Here is a 19,922-nt window from a genome sequence, read left to right on the forward strand (position 1 = left end):
CAAACTACATGACCGATATGGACAAAATTTGGTATGATCCATCAGAACAGTAAGGTCTCATGGGGTTGTGCTTTCAATCCGGAACCACCCCCTTCAAGAGACTGAAAAAGGGGGGGGGGGTCACCTCAAATTCAGATAATTTATTTTAAAATATTCTCAGAAACCGACAGCCAGATGTTGACCAAACTCTTCATGAAACATAAGGACCATTCCGTTAACTTAAGTTATGCTCTCCGACCATACCACTTCAGGAAGGGGGGCCACGACCCCTTCCCACAATTCCTCATTTTCACCCCGGCTGTTGGGGAAATAACCGTCAATCTCCCATGGGGCTATTTTTGGAGCTCGGTATATTGCGATCCAAAATCTATGTTTTCGTTTTAACCTCCAATTTTCTTTAGCCTATTTCTATTGGGTGTCTTGGTCATTTAACCAGCTTTGTGATCAGGGGCATGGTCTCTCAACCCATCTTTGGAGGGCGTGGCATAGTTTTCCAAACACCCTCTGGGCTATTTTGACCCTGTCACATTTGTATTACCATGTTGTACTCTTGTTTGAAACAGACTTTTTACATTCACTTCACTGAAGAATGATAAACTGACTCGATTTCCTCTGAGTGCTTTTCCTGTGCATCAAAAGGCTGTTTCTTTTCATGGCATCATAAGTGATAAAAAAACCAACACAGAGGCAAGCACATTGATTATTGAGTTGACATATCACATTTTCTCAAAAGGTTACCCATCAATGCCTAATAATTCACTGTAACAATGGGCTAAACATTCCCCTACATAATCCAACAGGTTCATGAGATGGTGGTGAGACAGACAAGCGAATGGTCAGAGCTTGAAGGTCATCGACTAACGGCGAGACTGGCAGCGTATGATCGACATAGTGCCCAACAGCACGACTTGCTCCGGCGGATGCTCCAAGTATCCCATGGCTTGCAGGCATCACATCTAAAATCGTACCATGACCGGTGAGCAGGGCTTGGTGGGTAATGAAGTTGGACAGTCAGCAGGTTGTTCTACATGCTTGATGAAATAAGCATCAACAAAGGTGAACATAAAATGAAATCATCCAAAAGATCCTATACATACACTTTACACTGGGTTTTGGTATTGGTTGCTTCCTGGAATGTTTGGGTTCTGAAATTGCACTTTGTTCATCACATACCATTTTGGATTTTGATCTTGGTTACTTGGTCTACTGTAAGTTTGAATGGATTCACAAATGCCCAGGTGTGTTTAGTGTTCCCACAGGACTTATAGAATGGCCTAGTGGGACGCACACTCACTTCTAAGCTATCTAGCTTGAGTTTGAATCCCAACCCAGCTATAAACTGTCACCCCGGTATTTCACAGGCAGCGTGATCCATTGATGTGTGTGCCGTCCCTCGGATGGATGTCAAATGGGCGTCCCATCTGCCAGCATTCATTGGTGGACGTTAAAAATCCCATGATGTCCTTCACGAAGAACAGGCGAGCTATTGTTAGCACCATGACAAATTCCAAATTCCTGCCCCAACCAGCAGATGACATTACATCAGTGGCACAGCCATGCCCTCAGACATGATGCTAACCTGCAGCCTTGTGCTGCATATGAACGAAGTGTTCCCCGAGTCATCCTCAGATTTAATGTGGGAAAATGAGGGCCAATTTTCCCTGAGACATAAGTCATGTGAATGAATGTATTTGTAAGCTTACACATTATAAAAATTAAGCTTGTTATGATCCAACTGCACAAGATTATTCGTTTTTTTTTTTTTTTTTTAAACACAACAATTTTTCTTTTCACTGTGCATTCAGTAGTCTGCTAAAATATAGCATTGATACCATTGCCTTCAAACAGCAGGTGGAACCCTCCATAAATAAAATGTAAAAAAAAACACAATACAGGAGTTTGAAGGAGGAAGTGTTTTTGATTCAGGTGTGTGGATAAACCTATTGGTTACTTGTTAGTAAGATGTATCCAACATGCAGTACTTCTTTAAGCCAAATTCCTTAATAACTATTTGCAATGATTATTGATAATTTTTGAGGAACCTGGTTGCACAGCATCATGGTGTAACCAACTTGGGAAACAAGATGCAGGTCACATGCAGGATGCATCATCATCCGTGATGCAGGTCACATTAGGAGACAATGAACAAGAGGGATTTTAAACAATGATTTACAGCTGAAGAATGTAGTTTTAAAAATAAATAAACTTGATGTAGAAATAAAATGATTGTGACGTTTTAGGCAAAGCAAACACATGCGGGCCAGCCAGGCAAAGGTTTCCATGGAACACTGCAAAGTCATCAATAATGACAAGACGATCAAGAACAAGGCAGAAAGGGAGAGGTGAGGATGGCTGTGTTCACTACCATAATGTAGTAAGCCTTTACCAACCATCTGTTACTTAGTCAATAAATATACCAATGTGTGAAGAAGAATGTACTGTACTCTGTCAAGAAAAGTGAAAGCAATAACAATGAGAATTGCTTTGCAATACACGTCCCCAACCGATGTGATATTTTTCCAAGTCAAAAAAGGGCACAACTCGATGAAAAATTGACGAAATGCCCTGAAACTCGAACTTTCATGTAAATAAATTCATGTAAATTGAATTTCATGTTCTGTAACTTATCATAATAAAGCCATGTACCAAGTTTGGAGATGGAAAGCAAACCTGGAGTCCTTTCCGGTGATACTGGTAGGGGACTAATAAGTAGCCCGTGGGAGACGCGGTTATTTCCCCAACAGCGGGGTGACCTTACTGTCCTGATGTGAACTAAACAACAAATAACTAAACAACCCTCCCCCACCCCACCTTATAGGGGGCGCATCAAGATGTTGTGGGAGTACGGCGCCGTGATGATTCGGATGTCTGAATAAATGATCGTTCTCTTCAAACATTGCCTATATATATATATATATATATATATATATATATATATATATATATATATATATATATATATATATATATATATATATATATCCTCCACATCAGAACTTTACATCGCCGAGATGTATCGTAATATAGATTACAGTAGATCTGAGAAGGTAAGATCTATATTAAAGAAGAACTGCATGCAGAAACACTGATAGTCCATTTGCCATTTTGAGAAGCTATGAATTGTCAAAGGTACAAGGTTTTTGGGTTGATTTGTGATCCCAATGGGTCCCTGAAGTATTCCAGCTGGGTTGTCCTCAGAACAACTTTGGGCAAACTTTTTTATATGCAAATTAGGTCCGCCATTACTGAAAAATCGATTTGTTGAATATCTATTCAACTATGCTTGATAATGTCACAGAAATGGTGTCTTTTCCCATGTTTTCATGGTCAAGGATTAAGATAAAGGTATTAAAAAAGTTACCACATCCATATATTTTGTCTTTCTGCAAATTAATTGCCGCCATGACCGAAAAATCGACTTTGTTGAATATCTCTGCAACGTTACATGATAATGTCACAGAAATGGTGTCTATATCTATGTTTTCATGGTCAAAAATTAAGGTAAAGGCATTAAAAATGTTACCCTATCCATATACTTCAAGCTGTACACCATGTTGGAGGATCATGACATTTATTACAACGACAATGTAACAATCGAATCACAACAAAAACGGAAATCATGGAATTGTTCATGCAGTAATAATGTTGCACAACATATTCATTCCAAACTAATGTTGCATGTGCAAACTAATCCATAAATTATCCTCCAAACTCCTCAACACTAATCATCTTCATCATCATCATCATCATCATCATCATTCTCCGCATCATCCTGTACATTATCCTCCACATCATTCCTTGCCGTAAAAGGGTTGAAACAGCCTTCACCACCAGCGCACACGCAATAGGCCGTACATGACATGGTATGTCTGTGGCAGCTGTATCCCTCGGTACTGCATGCCTTGCCCTCTGCTTTACATCCACAGCTTATGACATCGATGAGCCCTTGTAGAGCCGGAGGACCTATGTCAATGACAGGTGATGAAATACCATCATTTAATTCCCAATCAAATTGTGTGATGTCCACACAAGGAGGAGCCTGCTGATCAGCAGCCTTCCACAACATCATCTGAAGGTGTGCTCGGCGAACATGAAGAAGCAGATTCACTTCTGTTGGAGGCAATGCCATGATCTGCATTGGCTTCCTCTTCTTCCGGGAGTATAGCTGATAGCGTGCCATACTCATCGAAGTACCTGGCGGTTGACCATATAAGGCCGTGAAGAACTGTTAGCCTGTGTTCATTCGATCCTCGTGTGTGGCATCTTCCTCGCCCAGGACCTCAAACAGCCCTGGGAAGTCACCTCCCTTCAAAACATTCAGAGTGCTGATCTTCCCCTTGTTGAATGGGTAGGAAACTGTGTCGCAGCCACTCAGTGCATGCATTCCAGGTAACTGGAGACACTTCTGGCCCAGAAGCATACAGCTCACGTTGATGTCAATCACTGCCCCATTCCAGCGTTCCATCTGGATACTGCAAACATTGTGCAGCTGCATCGCCCACACCCAGTACATCAAAAGCACAAATACATCGGTGTCATCGCTCAGGATTTGAATCACCACCATACCAGATTCGGCAGCTTGTAGCAGGTATGAGATCATCGTGATATCTGCCTCATCATGTGCAAAGCCACCATCTCTACTCTCGATCGATATATCAGCACCCATGTTGAATGAGGCCAGCACCCGTGAGAGTTCCCGCTTGTTGTGCTTGTTCTTAAGAATGGCATTACGATTAGGAAGTGGACTGCTGATGGTCAAGTTATAGTCTGTTGAACCCTCGCCACCACGTCGCTTCCTCTCGTGGTCTTTTGCTGAGATATCATTATACCTGTCAAATACCAAAATCTTCTCAGGTCCATCAGGATAACATGAGAGACGACGCTTGATACTCTCAATGTCAATGGAGGCATCCCTCCATGTGGCCATATGATGTGGTAAAGCAGCTGCTGTGCATCTCCGATCACGATGTCTGGAGCTGGAGCATCGAGTTGTTTCACACCCAAACGATTGGCAAGAACAAATTTGTTGCCCTTGCGTAAGCAGCCATACTCATCGATGATTGAGGGCGGGAATGCACACAGTTCGTATTGAAAGATGGGTGCTGGCTTTTGCTGTCGTTGTTGTCCGACCATCAGAAGGCGGATGAAGATGGCCTCCATGTCAAAGGCAGTCTTACTGCCAATCTTCATGCCTCGTTTGAGTTGTTCCATCGTCTTGACCTGGCTGGAAATCTTGCCATGGATGCTGGACGGCAGAGAGTTGCGAAATGACATGACCATCTTTTCTCCAATTACTACTGCAAATACATATATTATACATATTGTTGCGGATTCGCGCCCGCCGGCGTGCTGACGGCCATGTAACTCGAATCGCGGCACGTCGCCCACCGGACGGACAATCCAGTCGTGACCCTCTCGGACTAACGCCGGGAACCAGTCACGGGTGGACCTTTCGGTCTCACCGCGATCGAGCCAATCGGCCCCCGCGTGGGATAGGGTTGCTCGCCAAATTCGACCTACCTAAGTACCCACACGGAGGGTAGACCGGGCGATCGCACCTCGCCGCAGGTCGACTTCGGACACGGGCCACTTAAGCGACCCGTTCCGTACTATCGGGATAACCGAGCGGTGTTATCGTCGGCCTCGACGGTTCGATTAATTATCGGGCGTATTCAGCCCACTACCAACCCTTTACGTGAAGCAAGATGAGGATTCAATGAAAGAAATGACGAAGCGAAGCGGGAAACAGTTCAACACAAAGCACATTTATTCGCGATGAACGGAAAGCACACATATTCTATTCCACCAAAAGCACATAGAAAAGGAAAAGAAACACAATGCAATTTTACACAAAAAGCAAATGTAAAAGCGAAGACACAATGCAGATCTAATACCGATTACGCGAGCACACGGCAACACTTATACAATTTTACTTCACAGACGGCGCCGACAACACATATCCAAAACCAAGAAAAAGAACACCCTCAAGGATGAGGCGGGCCTGAGGCCGAGACCGGGTCAGGCCTACCCGTCTGGTGATGAGACGCGGAGCGGCGATGGTGCCTCAACTCCGCGGGCCTCGCGGGCAGTGTCTGGTAGGGGGTGGGAAAGGGGCCCCCTTGGTCGCACTATCTCAGCGCGGGGGGAAACAGGAGGGGGTTGCTGATGCTCGGGGGAAAGGAGGATTTCTACTCTGCCTCGAGTCCCACGACGAGCGTCTCCACCTCGACCAGGTCGCGCCGTCGGCCTCCCTGGTGTGCAGCTCCCGGCACGACGCGAGCACCCCCTCGTCTGCCCTCGCCGCCTCTCCACAGCTCCGTCCTCTTCGCTCCGACTCCAACGCACACGACGACGACCAACTCCTTCTTGCTTCTTCTTCCCAACTCCACCGACTGCGAAGTCTTAACTCTATTGACTTGACGAACGCGGTCGCTTATATAAGCCCCGTGGCTTCGCCTTTGACCCCCTGCCTTCGACCTTTCACCTCGCTCCCCATTGGCCCGAGAAAAAGTGGGCGTGAATGCATTTTGATCCATAAATTTGCATATAGCGATCGCCCTCCAACGCCCTGGAGGCGGGGCCAAATCGCCCCTCGCTCACCGATTGGACGGCACAAAAGTGGGCGTGTGTCGTTTTTGATCCGTTTTTGGAGCACAAAATCCGTGATTTTGTACACGCTGTTCGGCGCGCGCCCTGCACGAGTCCAACACCGGTACCCACAAGCGGCGCAAGAACGGTGGCGATGCGACGGCTGCGAGGTGTGACGTGAAGCGGCGCCGCGGTGGGTGGTTGATGTTGTGGTTGGTGGTGGTAACAATGGCGGTTGGTCCAAAATAAAGATAGTAAAAGAAAAACGGCCATCCTGAAGAGTCGCAGCACGCATAAATGACATGTATTCCCACTAGACAACGGGTTTGGGCCTAACTACACATATACTTACCGAGATATCTCACCTAAGGGACCTGAATGGTGGTTTGCGAATTTGGTAACCACAACAATATAAACCTTGATGTGGTAACATTTATAATGCCTTTATCTTAATCCTTGACCATGAAAACATAGGTATAGACACATTTCTGTGACATTATCATGTAAAGTTGCAGAGATATTCAATGAAGTCGATTTTTCGGTAATGGCGGCAACTAATTTGCATAAAGACAAAATATATGGATGTGGTAACTTTTTTAATGCCTTTATCTTAATCCTTGACCATGAAACATATGTATAAACACCATTTCTGTGACATTATCATGTAAAGTTGCAGAGATATTCAACAAAGTCGATTTTTCGGTAATGGCGGAAACTAATTTGCATAAAGACAAAATATATGGATGTGGTAACTTTTTTAATACCTTTATATTAATCCTTGACCATGAAAACATGGGTATAGACACCATTTCTGTGACATTATCATGCAAAGTTGCGGAGATATTCAACAAAATCGATTTTTCAGTAATGGCGGCCATAATTTGCATATAAAAAAAATTGCCCAAAGTTGTCCTGAGGACAACCCAGCTGGAATACTTCAGGGACCCCTTAGAATGACAAATCAACCAAAATAACTTGTACCTTTGACAATTCATAGGTACACTACAGTGAAAATAGGAAGGGCAAATGGACTATGACACACAGGGAATACAATAGCCTCTCCCATCCCTTTGGAAACAGATGAGACTAATAGCAGCAAAATGATGAAAACAGATTCACATCACAAAGTAATGCAACTAAATAACTAGAATGAGCAAAGATTGCAGACCATCGCCAGGACATATTTTGTGTGGTGTTTGTGTGGTTTCACAGTGCTGTACAGTATGTTTTTTACCTTCGCATTCTGCGAAAGGTTATGTTTTGGTCGCTGTGTATTTATTTATTTGTGAATATGTGTGTTTGTTTGTTATTCGCATAACTCAGAAAGTATTAAACCGAATTGCATGAAAATTGATGGGATGATTCGTGATTATCGAAGGACGATTAGATTAGATTTTGGGAGCGATCGGGTCAAAGGTCAAGGTCAAGGTCATGAAAAGGTCAAAAACACTCTTTTGAGCATAACTTCCTTCATAAGACAGCTATCGACATGCAACCAATGCCATATTGTTCCATGACGAAATACCTTTCAGGTACATCGTGTCAGATTTGACGTGACATCATCAGAAGTGCGTCAAATTGACGTCACAAGATGACATAAATTTTCAATTTTCGACCTCATCAGTTTTGATTATACCGTTTTGTAGGACTTACCTTAAGGGCGTCACACACCAAATTTGACGTCGTTCGGACTGACCGTTATGACGTCATTGACGTTTGAACATAACGTTTTTCAATTGTGGCTAAAATGTCCTGATATTTTATATTCAATGAGAATGGGCACTCGGTAGAGCGCATACCTTCGCCTCCGCTACTTTTTTGTTCTTGGCATGAGAGTGAGGGGAACAGAACAGTGAACATTTTGGTGTTGGTTTCATGCAAATCGGTTTTGATTTGACCGTGTTATGACAAAAACCGTATATTTTGAAAGGTCGTGACCCCACTGACCTTTGACCCCCAACCGCTAACAAGGGTAATGATGTAATTGTGTCATGTCGCTCATCACAAGATTTGGCAATGAATTCTGAACATTTTGGCTTCGGTTGCATGCCAATTAGATCAAAATTGACCGTGCTATGGTAAAAATACGAATTTGACCTTTCCGTGACCTTGACCTTTGACCCGATCGCTCCCAAAATCTAATCAAATGTTCCTTGGATAATAACCCATCATCCCACCAAATTTCAAGCGATTTGGTTTAATACTTTCTGAGTTATGCGAATAACAAACACACACACACACACACACACACACACACACACACACACACACACACACACACACACACACACACACACACACACACACACACACACACACACACACACACACACACACACACACACACACACACACACACACACACACACACACACACACACACACACACACACACACACACACACACATAAATAAATACATACACAGCGACCAAGACATAACCTTTCGCAGAATGCGAAGGTAAATATCTGTGTAATTACCTTCGCATTCTGTGAAAGGTTATGTTTTGGTCGCTATGTATTTATTTATTTGTGAATATGTGTGTTTGTTTGTTATTCGCATAACTGAAAGTATTAAACCGAATTGCATGAAATTTGGTAGGATGATTCGTGAGTATCCAAGGCCGATTTGATTAGATTTTGGTGGCGATCAGGTCAAAGGTCAAGGTCAAGGTCATGAAAAGGTCAAAAACACTCTTTTGAGCATAACTTCCTTCATAATACAGCGATCGACATGCAACCACTGCCATATTGTTCCATGACGAGATACCTTTCGGATATGTAGTGTCGGATTTGACGTAACGTCATCGGAAGTGCGTCTAAATGACGTCACACGATGACGTAAATTTTCAATTTTCGATCTCATCAGTTTTGATCAGACTGTTTTGTAGGACTTACCTTAAGGACGTCACACACCAAATTTGACTTCGATCGGACTGACCGTTATGACGTCATTGACGTTTGAACATGACGTTTTTCAATTGTGGCTAAAATGTCCTGATATTTTACATTCAAATATCTATATAATTTATGAAGCAAAGTCTCCCAAATCCAGGTATTAGGATCAGTACCAAAATATCTGTTTATTGATGTACAGGTTTTGCCAATTAACTCTGTAGTCAAGGTCAAGGTCACACTCAAGGTCAAAATATACTTGTAGGCATAGCTTCAGATCTAATAGAGCTATTGACATGAAGCCAATGTTAAAACGTTCAGTGAACTACGAGCTTTCAGAATGGTAGTCCCCGATTGGACGTGACGTCCCCGGAAGTGCGTCAAAATGACGTCAAAAGATGACTTCATTTTTCAACTTTTTAATTTTTCAGTGTTTATCATTCCATTTTGTTGGACTGCCTTCAAGGAGGTTACACACCAAATTTGACGTCAATCGGACTGACGGTTGTGACGTCATGGACGTTTTAAAATGACGTTTTTCAAATGTGCCCGGAAAAAAGTTGCGGCGGCGAAGGTATGCGCTCTACCGAGTGCCCGTTCTAGTTTATAGATGTACTCGCATTCTAAATGTACATACTGTTACGAATTTCGAATTCGATCGCACTCAACATTCAGGTTCCTTTCGCTCAGTTATGTCGATAAGTGCATGTTCCCTAGATAGCTCACCTTCCATTGTTTAATGGGCAGAAATAGATTAAATGCGCTGTGATTTAATTTAATAGTTAAGGAGCGATGACAACACAAAGGAAGATGCCCTCCCCCTCTTCTGCGAAGAGGAAGAAGAGCCCTCCCGTCCTGAATCGTGGGACGTAAACAACTCCCTCCCACCCGTGGTTGAGTGGGGGATGGAGCACGCGGGCATGAGTCATCCTGGGAGCGGGGGAGGGGCCGATAGGAATAAAAAAGGGACACTCTGCTTGGCTCGAGTTGGTTCAGTAAGCTTCTTGCTTCTGCTTGGCTCGGGTTAGGGAAGAGGCTTTTTGGAGAGCTTTTTGCTTCGGCTTGGCTTTTCAGCAGGCCTTCGGGTTCTGCTTGGCTCGGCTCGAGCTGCCAGTGGTTGCTTCTTGGTCTTGGTTTGTGTTGTGAGAGGCTTTGTTCATCGGAAGACAGTTGAGCTGGTTGCTCGGCTCGGAGTTCTTAGTTCTCGCTTTGTTCATCGGAAGAGTTGCTTGTTGGCTGGTTGTTCATCGGAGGAGCTGGTCGGGTTGTCGTGGTTCTTCTTCGGCCTGGTGGTCGAGAAGTGTCGGCCTGGTTCAAGGGTGCTCAAGCTGGTTCGAGCCTGTTGCTCTGCTTCTTGGACTGGTTCGGCTGGCTCTTCTTAGTTCATGGAGCTCTTTAGTCTTTGTTCTCTGCTTGGTTCCCGGCCTGGTGCGACTCCTTGGCCTCATCTTGGAGGTGGTTCTTCGGGGAAGCGACGCATCGACGAGAAGGATCGGCGCCTCGTCTCACCAGCACGTGTTCAGAAGTGCGAGAGGATTCGCTGGAGCTCGGGAAGGATCGCGGCTCACGGCGATTGGATCCAGCTCGTTCTCGCTGGAGCCTGGGTCCGAGCAGCTTGAAGACCACACGAGGTGGAGAAGTTCGAGATAGGTTCTGGGTTTCAGCTCATCTGTCCCTCCGAGTTGAAGTCCGTTATTAAAGGCATCAGCCACCATTCTTGGGTGTGTGTGTGCGTACGAGTGTTTGTGGGCCCGTCTAACAAGTAGGAATCTGTTAAGTGCCTGTGTTGTATTTGCTTTACATTTAATAATAGAACTCGGCTGTAGGTTTTTTGCTTGTGTCTTTTCCCCATCCCCCCATTCATTGCATTGCCTGTATGGAAATAAATGTCCCCATTGTTAAATGTCACCTGCTCGTTGCGTCCTTTCCTCACATTGACTGCCATGAAGCGTTCGGAATGTTAGCTGGCTGTTTATAAGCCGATAAAACGTACATCTGGTCTGACGGGGCTTGGCGATATATAACCGCTCGGCAGCTGCATATGGAACGAGCTGCTCGTTTTCATGCAGGTCCCGTTGAGGTGTAGATCCCCGGCATTTCTGTCCGTGTGAATAGTTAGGTATATCGACAATTCGGTGATTGACCCTGTAGCGCGTGGACAGAAGAGTTGGCTGGTTTATGGTGTGGTTAACAACACCCGTAGCTGGGTTTCGGCGTTGATCAGGAAGCTACGACTGGATTGCTCGTCTGGTGGGCACGTGCGGCCGCAAATTAGCTAAAGGCGGTCGTCCCCACGCCGAACGGGTGAAAATCTACAACAATACTTTATCGACGTACTCACATTCTAATTGTGTATGCTTCATAGAGTGTACATGTACATCTGGTTTGCTGTTTTTAGATGAACGTGTACATCTGGCTACCACGAGGTGGCGTTTGTGGCCGACGTTAGCACATTCTGTGCAGACAGACAGACAATCAAATAAGCCTGCTGTTGGCTTAGTGGTTAGGGTGGCTGGCTTGGGATCTTTGGATCCTGAGTCGAGCCCCGTTTCCGCTGAATTAATACCAGGTGGGGTTGACTCAGCCTGTCATCCTTCCGAGGTCGACAAAATGAGTACCAGTGTACTGGTAGAGGGGCAAAGCATCAGTGGCACAGCCGGGCTCCAAGAAATGATGCAACCAGCAGCCAAAAAGGCTGAACATGATGGGAACCAAGAACAGAGCAGAACCTACTTTCTAATTCAGAAATCGGAAAAAGACACATCAAATCCATTTTGTAGGGTATCAAGGGATAGATTAGTGTCAATGTGGTCTGAGCGTTTGGCTTCCCCTTAAAGCAAAGTTTGGGAATCTTCTGCTTCTTCCTTTTCCAAAGTGAAAAATCTCATCACCTTTCCTCACTTTTGACAAGCTACTTTAGTCTCACTGACAATTTCGGGCCAATCACTTCAATCCTTGATACAATAATTGTTTCAAAACAATTCCATGACCCTTGTACGTACCGCCTCATGGGAGATATCTCTCGTGAAATGTACTTGCTCAAAGAAAATCGAAAATTACCAAAATGGATTCCGTCCACCGATGTAAATTGGCGTGACAACTTTTGTCCTGTGAAAGCAAGATGTACTTATAAAATACAACACCGTGAGTAAATCTAAAGGTAAAAATGAATCCTCATTTTCTGCAATTTACAAGCATCGACGCATCGTGGAAGAGCATGTCCACACAGTATGTGCACGACAAGGACATTACTAGAAATCAGTGCCCTTTCACATTAATTACAAGGACATTAGGAGACAATGGACAAATACACACAGAACAGTACATGGGATTTTATCCATCACTAGATGTGTGCTCAGATGAGAACAAGTTGTAGTGAAAGGTTTTGTTTTTTTCCTGTGGTTTCAGTGTCGAGTTCATAGTGGGATGCTTCTACCGATTTTGTTGCCGTTTGTCATGTTCTATTGTTTTTTGAGGGTATTAGTCTCATCCCTTACACCTTATCCCATCGTGGGCTTGCTTATTGGTGTTTGCAACTGAATTCCTGGTTTACAATGTTGGTGTGTTGGAATCTACAGGGTGAGTCATAAGTCTGAGAACATGGTTTTAGCTGCTTCTACAAGATTTGTTGAACGACATAGACTAGCCCATGAGATTTATTTCCAGCAGGATGGGGCACCTGCGCATCATGCAGGTTTGGTATGAAATTACATCAATAAAATTTTTCCCAACTGTTGGATTGGCAGGTCTACGCTGAACCTTGTGTGGCCACTGCCCAGTACAGACCTGACCACTTATGACAATTGTCTGTGGGGTACGTAAAAGCTAAGGTTGCAGAACATCGCATGGCATCTGTTGAACTGAAACAATACATTCAGGAAGCATTTGGCACCATAACACATGGTATTTTGCATCGGTTTTCACACCGCACGTAGAGAAAAGTTATCTTGTGCCGTGACAACGGCGGACGTCATACGGATGCACTCAATGCCTCAGGAGGTATTGTAATTGTTGTATTACTGATATTTTATTATCACTCCTATTATTACTGTAATATATGTTATTACTCCTGGGGCTTATGCTCACCCTGGTAGATGGGATATAAACAAAGCTTGTATAAGCAGCAAAAACCGTGTCCTGGGACTTATGACTCAACCTGCAGGTTCAAATCACGTGCAGGTATACCATATCCAGTATGCCTGGCGTTGCTGTGGCGGCTTGGGATCTTCGGGTCCTGAGTTTGAGCCCCGACAAACTTTTAACCACTCGTCCTCTCTTTCTCTTTCTCTTTCTCTTTCTCTTTCTCTTTCTCTTTCTCTTTCTCTTTCTCTTTCTCTTTCTCTTTCTCTTTCTCTTTCTCTTTCTCTTTCTCTTTCTCTTTCTCTTTCTCTTTCTCTTTCTCTCTCTCTCTCTCTCTCTCTCTTTGTCTCTTTGTCTTTCTCTTTCTCTTTCTCTTTGTCTCTTTGTCTTTCTCTTTCTCTCTCTCTCTTTGTCTCTCTCTCTTTCTCTTTCTCTCTCTCTCTCTTTCTCTTTCTCTCTCTCTCTCTCTCTCTCTCTCTCTCTCTCTCTCTCTTTCTCTTTCTCTTTCTCTTTCTCTTTCTCTTTCTCTTTCTCTTTCTCTTTCTCTTTCTCTTTCTCTTTCTCTTTCTCTTTCTCTTTCTCTTTCTCTTTCTCTTTCTCTTTCTCTTTCTCTTTCTCTTTCTCTTTCTCTCTCTCTTCCTTATATGTGGCAATTTCAACCATCATCATGCAACTTGGCTGGGTGTTGGTACCTCACTCACTAGCCATGGCGCTTCAGTAAAGGACTTCTGTGACTCCATGGGACTGACTCAATCTGTGAATGCTTAGGATCCTAGGGCCCTGAGTTTGAGTCCCGTTGACTGCTGAACTAACACCAGGGGGTTGACCCAGCCTGTCATCCTTCTGAGGTCAGCAAAATGAGCACCAGTGTACTGGTAGTAGGGGCAATACATCAGCGGCATTGCCGTGCCCCTAACCAATGATGCAACCAGCAGCCAAAAAGGCTGAACATGATGGGAACCATATACAGTATGTTTGTCCACTGTTTACTAATTTCCTTGTAATTTATCTAAACGCACATTGATCTCCATCATTGTCTTTAATTTGCACGATGTACATGTACAAGCTCCACTATGAGTCTTAGATCTACTGTATATACAGTATTATTAAATAAACCGAAAAACTGTTTGGGGGAGGGGATTGGGGGGGGGGGTGAGTTGAAGCCTTGGTCGACCCACGTGAGTTAATGAGTGTTACTATATTGGATATGCCTGGTGTTGCTTAATGGTTAGAGTGGTGGGCTTGGGATCTTAGGATCCTGAGTTCAAATCCCACTCGTCTGTTGAATTAATACCAGGTGGGGTTGACTCTGCCTGTCATCCTTCTGAGGTCAGCAAAATGAATGCCAGCTTGCTGTTATCCTGTGTCAGAGTGGTGACCCATCCAGGATTGTGTCCTATAGCAAAGGAGACTGCTTAGGTGGCAGGATTTTTGCTTTTTCTACAAATTAAATATTTTATTGCGTTTGTGCGAGGGTGAATCATTATACATGACTCCAGTACTCAATTCTGATAGGGTACCACTTCCGAATACTCTGGTTATGGTTATTATTTCCCTACCGGTTTCACCAATGGGGACTATCAGTTTGCTCTCCGTCCATCTGTCCACCCCACCTGTGGTTTTTCCGACTATTTTCCCATACCCTTCAACTTATTCAACTGAAACTTGGTACATGACTTTATTATGATAAGTTACAGAGCGAATTTGAGTTTCATGGTGTTTTGCCACTTTTTACAGAGTTATTCCCTTTTTAGACTTAGACAATATCACATGTTTTATGTGGGTCAGTACTCAGCTGCCCTGACTCCACCCCCCTGATTTACACCCATTTGCTGGACAGCTGGCCTGCCTCTACCCCAATTAAAATAATGTGCCGCTAATGCATGAAGCAGTACAGATTGGCAGGCCTCAGGCTTTAGCCCTGGGTGTTAATCCATGGCCCAGTGCAATTGGAATGATCCCAGGGATATAACCATGATGTATGAAAAATGCACATAAGCCACATGCATGTTTTTTTGCTTCATGTATATACATCGGGTTATTTAAAATATCACATCGCTAGGGAACATGTATTGCAAAGCAATTCTCGTTTCATATGGATCAGTCTTCTCGTGGCACGGGCAAAATCAAGATCTGTTCACCTTGGTTGTCGATTACAGCTTTAGGCTCATAAGGCTTTAATGTTAAACAGTTGCTGCTCCCATAATATTGCACAAAACATTCTCATATTTTTAATTCTAACGGGCTTGGTAAAGCACATGTATTATCACTACCATGCTCTGCAAATATGTTTAATTTCCATTATATTTGTCCTCCAAAATGGCGATGGGATAGAAATTCCCATCACCCATGATGTAGATCACATTTGGTCGATTTATGAATGCAACAACCGAATAAATGAATTGGTAATCAATATCAGAAGCAGTAGCTCAAGTACTTTTTAATAAAATTGCAGCTTTGTCTGTAAGAGTAAAAGTAGACGTATTTAAGGGGGGGGGTAGAGAGGGAGGGTACAAGAGAGGGGGAATTCGAGACGTGTTCTAAGAGTTTTTCTTTTTCAAAATCGAAAATATACAATTGCTTTTGTATACTGTACCCGAATACAAAGTACAGGAAAATGAAACCGTTTTCTGGCCGATGATGATCAACGAGGCAGGAGCTTGACAGACTTGCTGTTTGATACATGTACTGCCTCATATACCCACCCCGACAGGAGAGTACGTGAGCTTAACAGCAATGACACAAAGAGGTTTCTGGAAGAACGGCGAAGGGTGAGTTGGAGATAGAGAGGAGAGGGCAGGGAGAAGGGGAGTGTCCAATTTCAACTGAGGATTTGCATTCATTTGCTTAAGTTAAGTGAGAATTTCGTACTCAAAAGATAGCTGGATGGGACGTGGCAGTATAAATACCATCGTCCTTTGAATGTGAAGAGGATTATATGCTCTGGGTCATTCCTTAAAAATTACACCGCAAGCAGCTGGGCTGCTGGGATGGCCTCGGCCCTAGAAGTATGCATACTAGCCTCTGAGCAGTCGAGCCTTGGTTTTAATCTTGGCCCAGCTATAAAATGTCATCCTCGTGTATTGCAGGCGAGGCATCCATGTGTGTGCCGTTCTTTGGATGGATGTTAAATTGGGCGTCCCGTCTGCCTGCATTCGTTGGTGGATGTTAAAGATCCCACGGTGTCCTTTGTGAAGAGTAGGCAATTTATCGCTGGCACCATGAACAAATTCCTGCCCTAATCTACAGGGGGCATTGAACAGCGGCAGAGCCACACTCCTGACAATGATGCAACCAGCACCACAGGGTTTATACAAAATGAATGAACCACTAGCAGCCATCTGTGGGTCAGATCACAAGCTGCACTTCTCTCATTTCGACCCAAACCAACTTATGTAAATAATTATTTCCTTTTACGTGTTAAATTTTTTATTTCTGCCACCAAAGTTGGACGGAGGTTATGAATTTTCACCTGTTTTTCTGTGAGCAGGATATATCAAAATGTTATGGACGGATTCGGCCAAAACTTGGTGGACAGGTTGGGTGTGTGATGAGGACGAATTAATTCGATTTTGGTGAAGATCCCAATCCAGATACGAGAATTTTTTGAAAAAAAGAGAAAAGATTCTTCACCAATTGAGAGATGGGGATAAAAATGATATATAGTATTAGATCTCAAAACGTTATGGACGGACTATTGACAAAACTAGGTGGATGAATTTGGTAGGTGACAAGACAATTAAATTTTGGTCAAGGTCCAGATGCAGGTCTGGTCTATCAGTGTGATACAACACGTAAACTGTTCAGCCTGGCAGAGGTACAGTGCCTATAGAAAGTATGCACCCCCTTTCAAAATTTTCACTTTTTGTTGCCTTATAAAAAAACCTACAACTTGCAAGTGAAAAACAAATTGTACAAATTTCAGAAAAGTAATAAAAATACAAAACTAGAATGTCTTGGTTTTATAAGTGGCCACCCCTCCCCCCTTGTAATAGCAATTGCAAATTAGTTCAGGTGTAACCAATCACTTTCAAAATCACACCCCAAGTTAATTAGCCTCCATCCATGTTAAGTTGAAGTGATTCTGATTATTTCAGAATAAAATCAGCTGTTTCTCTTGGTTTCCTCTGCTGGGTAGTGCATTTCAAAGCAAAGACTCAACCATGAGTATGAAGGAGCTTTCAAAAGGCCTCTGGGATAAAGTTGTGGAAAGGCACAGATCAGGGGGTGGGTATAAAAAAATATTTCAAGCTGTGAAGCACAGTTAAGAGAATCAATACGAAGTGGAAGGCATATGGTAATGCCAAGACGATGCCTCGATCAGTCCGTCCCTCCAAACTGGATGACCAAGCAAGGAGACTGATCAGGGAGGCCACCAAGAGGTCAATGGCAACTTTGAAAGAGCTTCAAGCCTTTAAGGCAAAGACTGGTCACCGTGTGCATGTGCAATATCCCAAGCACTCCACAAGTGTGGCCTGTACGGTAGGGTGGCAAGAAGGAAGCCAATACTCAAAAAAGCCCACTTTGAGTCCCATTTGAGATATGCAAAAAAAATCACTCCAGAGATTCTGAAGCCATGTGGCAAAAAGTTTTGTGGTCTGACGAAACCAAGATGGAACTTTTTAGCCGAAATGCAAAACGTTACGTTTGATGCAAACCCAACACAGCACATCACCCAAAGAACACCATCCCTACTGTGATGCATGGTGGTAGCAGCATCTTGTTTTGGGGATGTTTATCATCAGCAGGGGCTGGGGCACTTGGAACAGAAGGGAAAATGGATGGAGCAAAATACAGAAAAATCCAAGAGGAAAACCTGCTGCCCTCTGCAAGAAAGCTGAAATTGGGACGGAAGTTCACCTTTCAGCATGACAATGACCCGAAGCACACAGCCAAACCTACACTGGAGTAGCAAAGGAACAAAAATATAAATGTCCTTCAGTTGCCCAGTCAGAGCCCAGACCTAAATCCAATTGAAAATCTGTGGCCTGACTTGAAGATTGCTGTCCATCAACACTCCCCACATACCTGATTGAGCTTGAGCAATTTTGTACAGAAGAATGGGCAAATATTGCCTAATCAAGGTGTGCAAAGTTGGTAGAGACCAATCCCAACAGACTCACAGCTGTAATTGCTGTTAATTGTGCTTCCACCAAATATTAACTCAGGGAGGTGGACACTTATCTAACCAAGGTATTCTAGTTTTGTATTTTTAATTAACTTTTCTGAAATTTGTTTTTCACTTGGAAGTTGTGGATTACAATGTGTAAATAAAGGTGGAAAAAGTCTGATTTAATGCAATTTAATTTCAGGCTATGAAGCAACAAAAGGTGAAAATTTTGAAAAGGGGTGTAGACTTTCTATAGGCACTGTATGCTCTCTACCGAGTACCGTTCTCGTTCAGTGGACGGAGGTGATGTTTTCACCTTTTTGTTTGTCTGTGAGCAGGATATCTCAAGTTATGGACGGATTCGGGTGAAACTTGGTTGGCAGGTTCGGTGTGTGACAAGGGCAAATCTATACAATTTGGTGAAGATCCGAATCCAGATCCAAATACGAGAATTTTGTGAAGTGATTCTTCACCATTGAGAGATTTGGCCAAAAACGATATGTAGCACGATATTTTAAAAAGTTGTGGATGAGTTGGTGAAGTGACAAGAACAAGCCGATTCGATTTTGGTTCAGGTCCGTATTCAGATCTGGCCGATCAGTCGGACAGACGTTCTAGTTTCCTTATGTTATCCCACTTACGTTTTCACGTCACATACCCTAAGTTCTCCAATTTTCAAAAATAAGAACGGTTAATCTTATTTAACCTTAACTGCTTTCTTTCCCATTGTGATCCTCCAATAGCTAGCACAATTTCAATGCAGGGAAGCAGAGCAACTTAAGCAGACACAGCAGGAGCAGCTCCAGGCATTGGATAAACAGTGGGAACAGGTAAATGTCACCAGTGCATCACATCACCTCGCATCTTACCGATGTTAGAGCCATACTCGGGTTCATTTCACTCTCGAAACAATGCGCATTCCCAATAAAATCATGCATGCAGGTTCATGTTAGAATGCATCAATCATACCTGGATTTCAATTTGGGTTTGCCTATTTGTATTCCCATTTGAGTACCTGCCTCATGATGCTTGAATCGCATGTTCAAATCCTGCTTACCATGTTCATTTGTCCTCACGTAGACTGGTCCTATCGATTTGGAATCACACCATGGTCTATGTATTAGCACTCCATAAGCTTTAGATCACTATTTTAAAAACAATAATAAATAGCCCCGGAGGAGACTGATGGTTATTTCTCCAACAGGCGGGGTGAAAATGAGGGATTGGGGGAAGGGGCCATGGCCCCCTTG

General features: G+C 43.6%; 1 protein-coding gene and 1 pseudogene across 2 annotated transcripts in view; one reads left to right on the plus strand and one right to left on the minus strand.

Annotated features, from left to right (window-relative positions):
- LOC147020518 (1-phosphatidylinositol 4,5-bisphosphate phosphodiesterase beta-4-like) overlaps positions 1-19,922 on the plus strand; it is a 176,701-nt gene that overhangs the window by 143,513 nt on the left and 13,266 nt on the right. For both annotated transcript variants that reach the window (XM_085895916.1, XM_085895917.1), the window contains 4 exons: positions 801-976; positions 2,241-2,342; positions 16,276-16,333; positions 19,416-19,502. In XM_085895916.1, coding sequence (XP_085752042.1) covers positions 801-976; positions 2,241-2,342; positions 16,276-16,333; positions 19,416-19,502 — 423 coding nt within the window. The remainder of the gene's footprint in view (positions 1-800; positions 977-2,240; positions 2,343-16,275; positions 16,334-19,415; positions 19,503-19,922) is intronic.
- LOC147020519 (uncharacterized) lies at positions 3,722-5,280 on the minus strand (annotated as a pseudogene).

This window comes from Eptatretus burgeri, chromosome 9 (genome assembly GCF_056783735.1).
Source record: "Eptatretus burgeri isolate ZD-2024b chromosome 9, Ebu_testis_v1, whole genome shotgun sequence".
In the NCBI taxonomy this organism is placed as follows: Eukaryota; Metazoa; Chordata; class Myxini; order Myxiniformes; family Myxinidae; genus Eptatretus; species Eptatretus burgeri.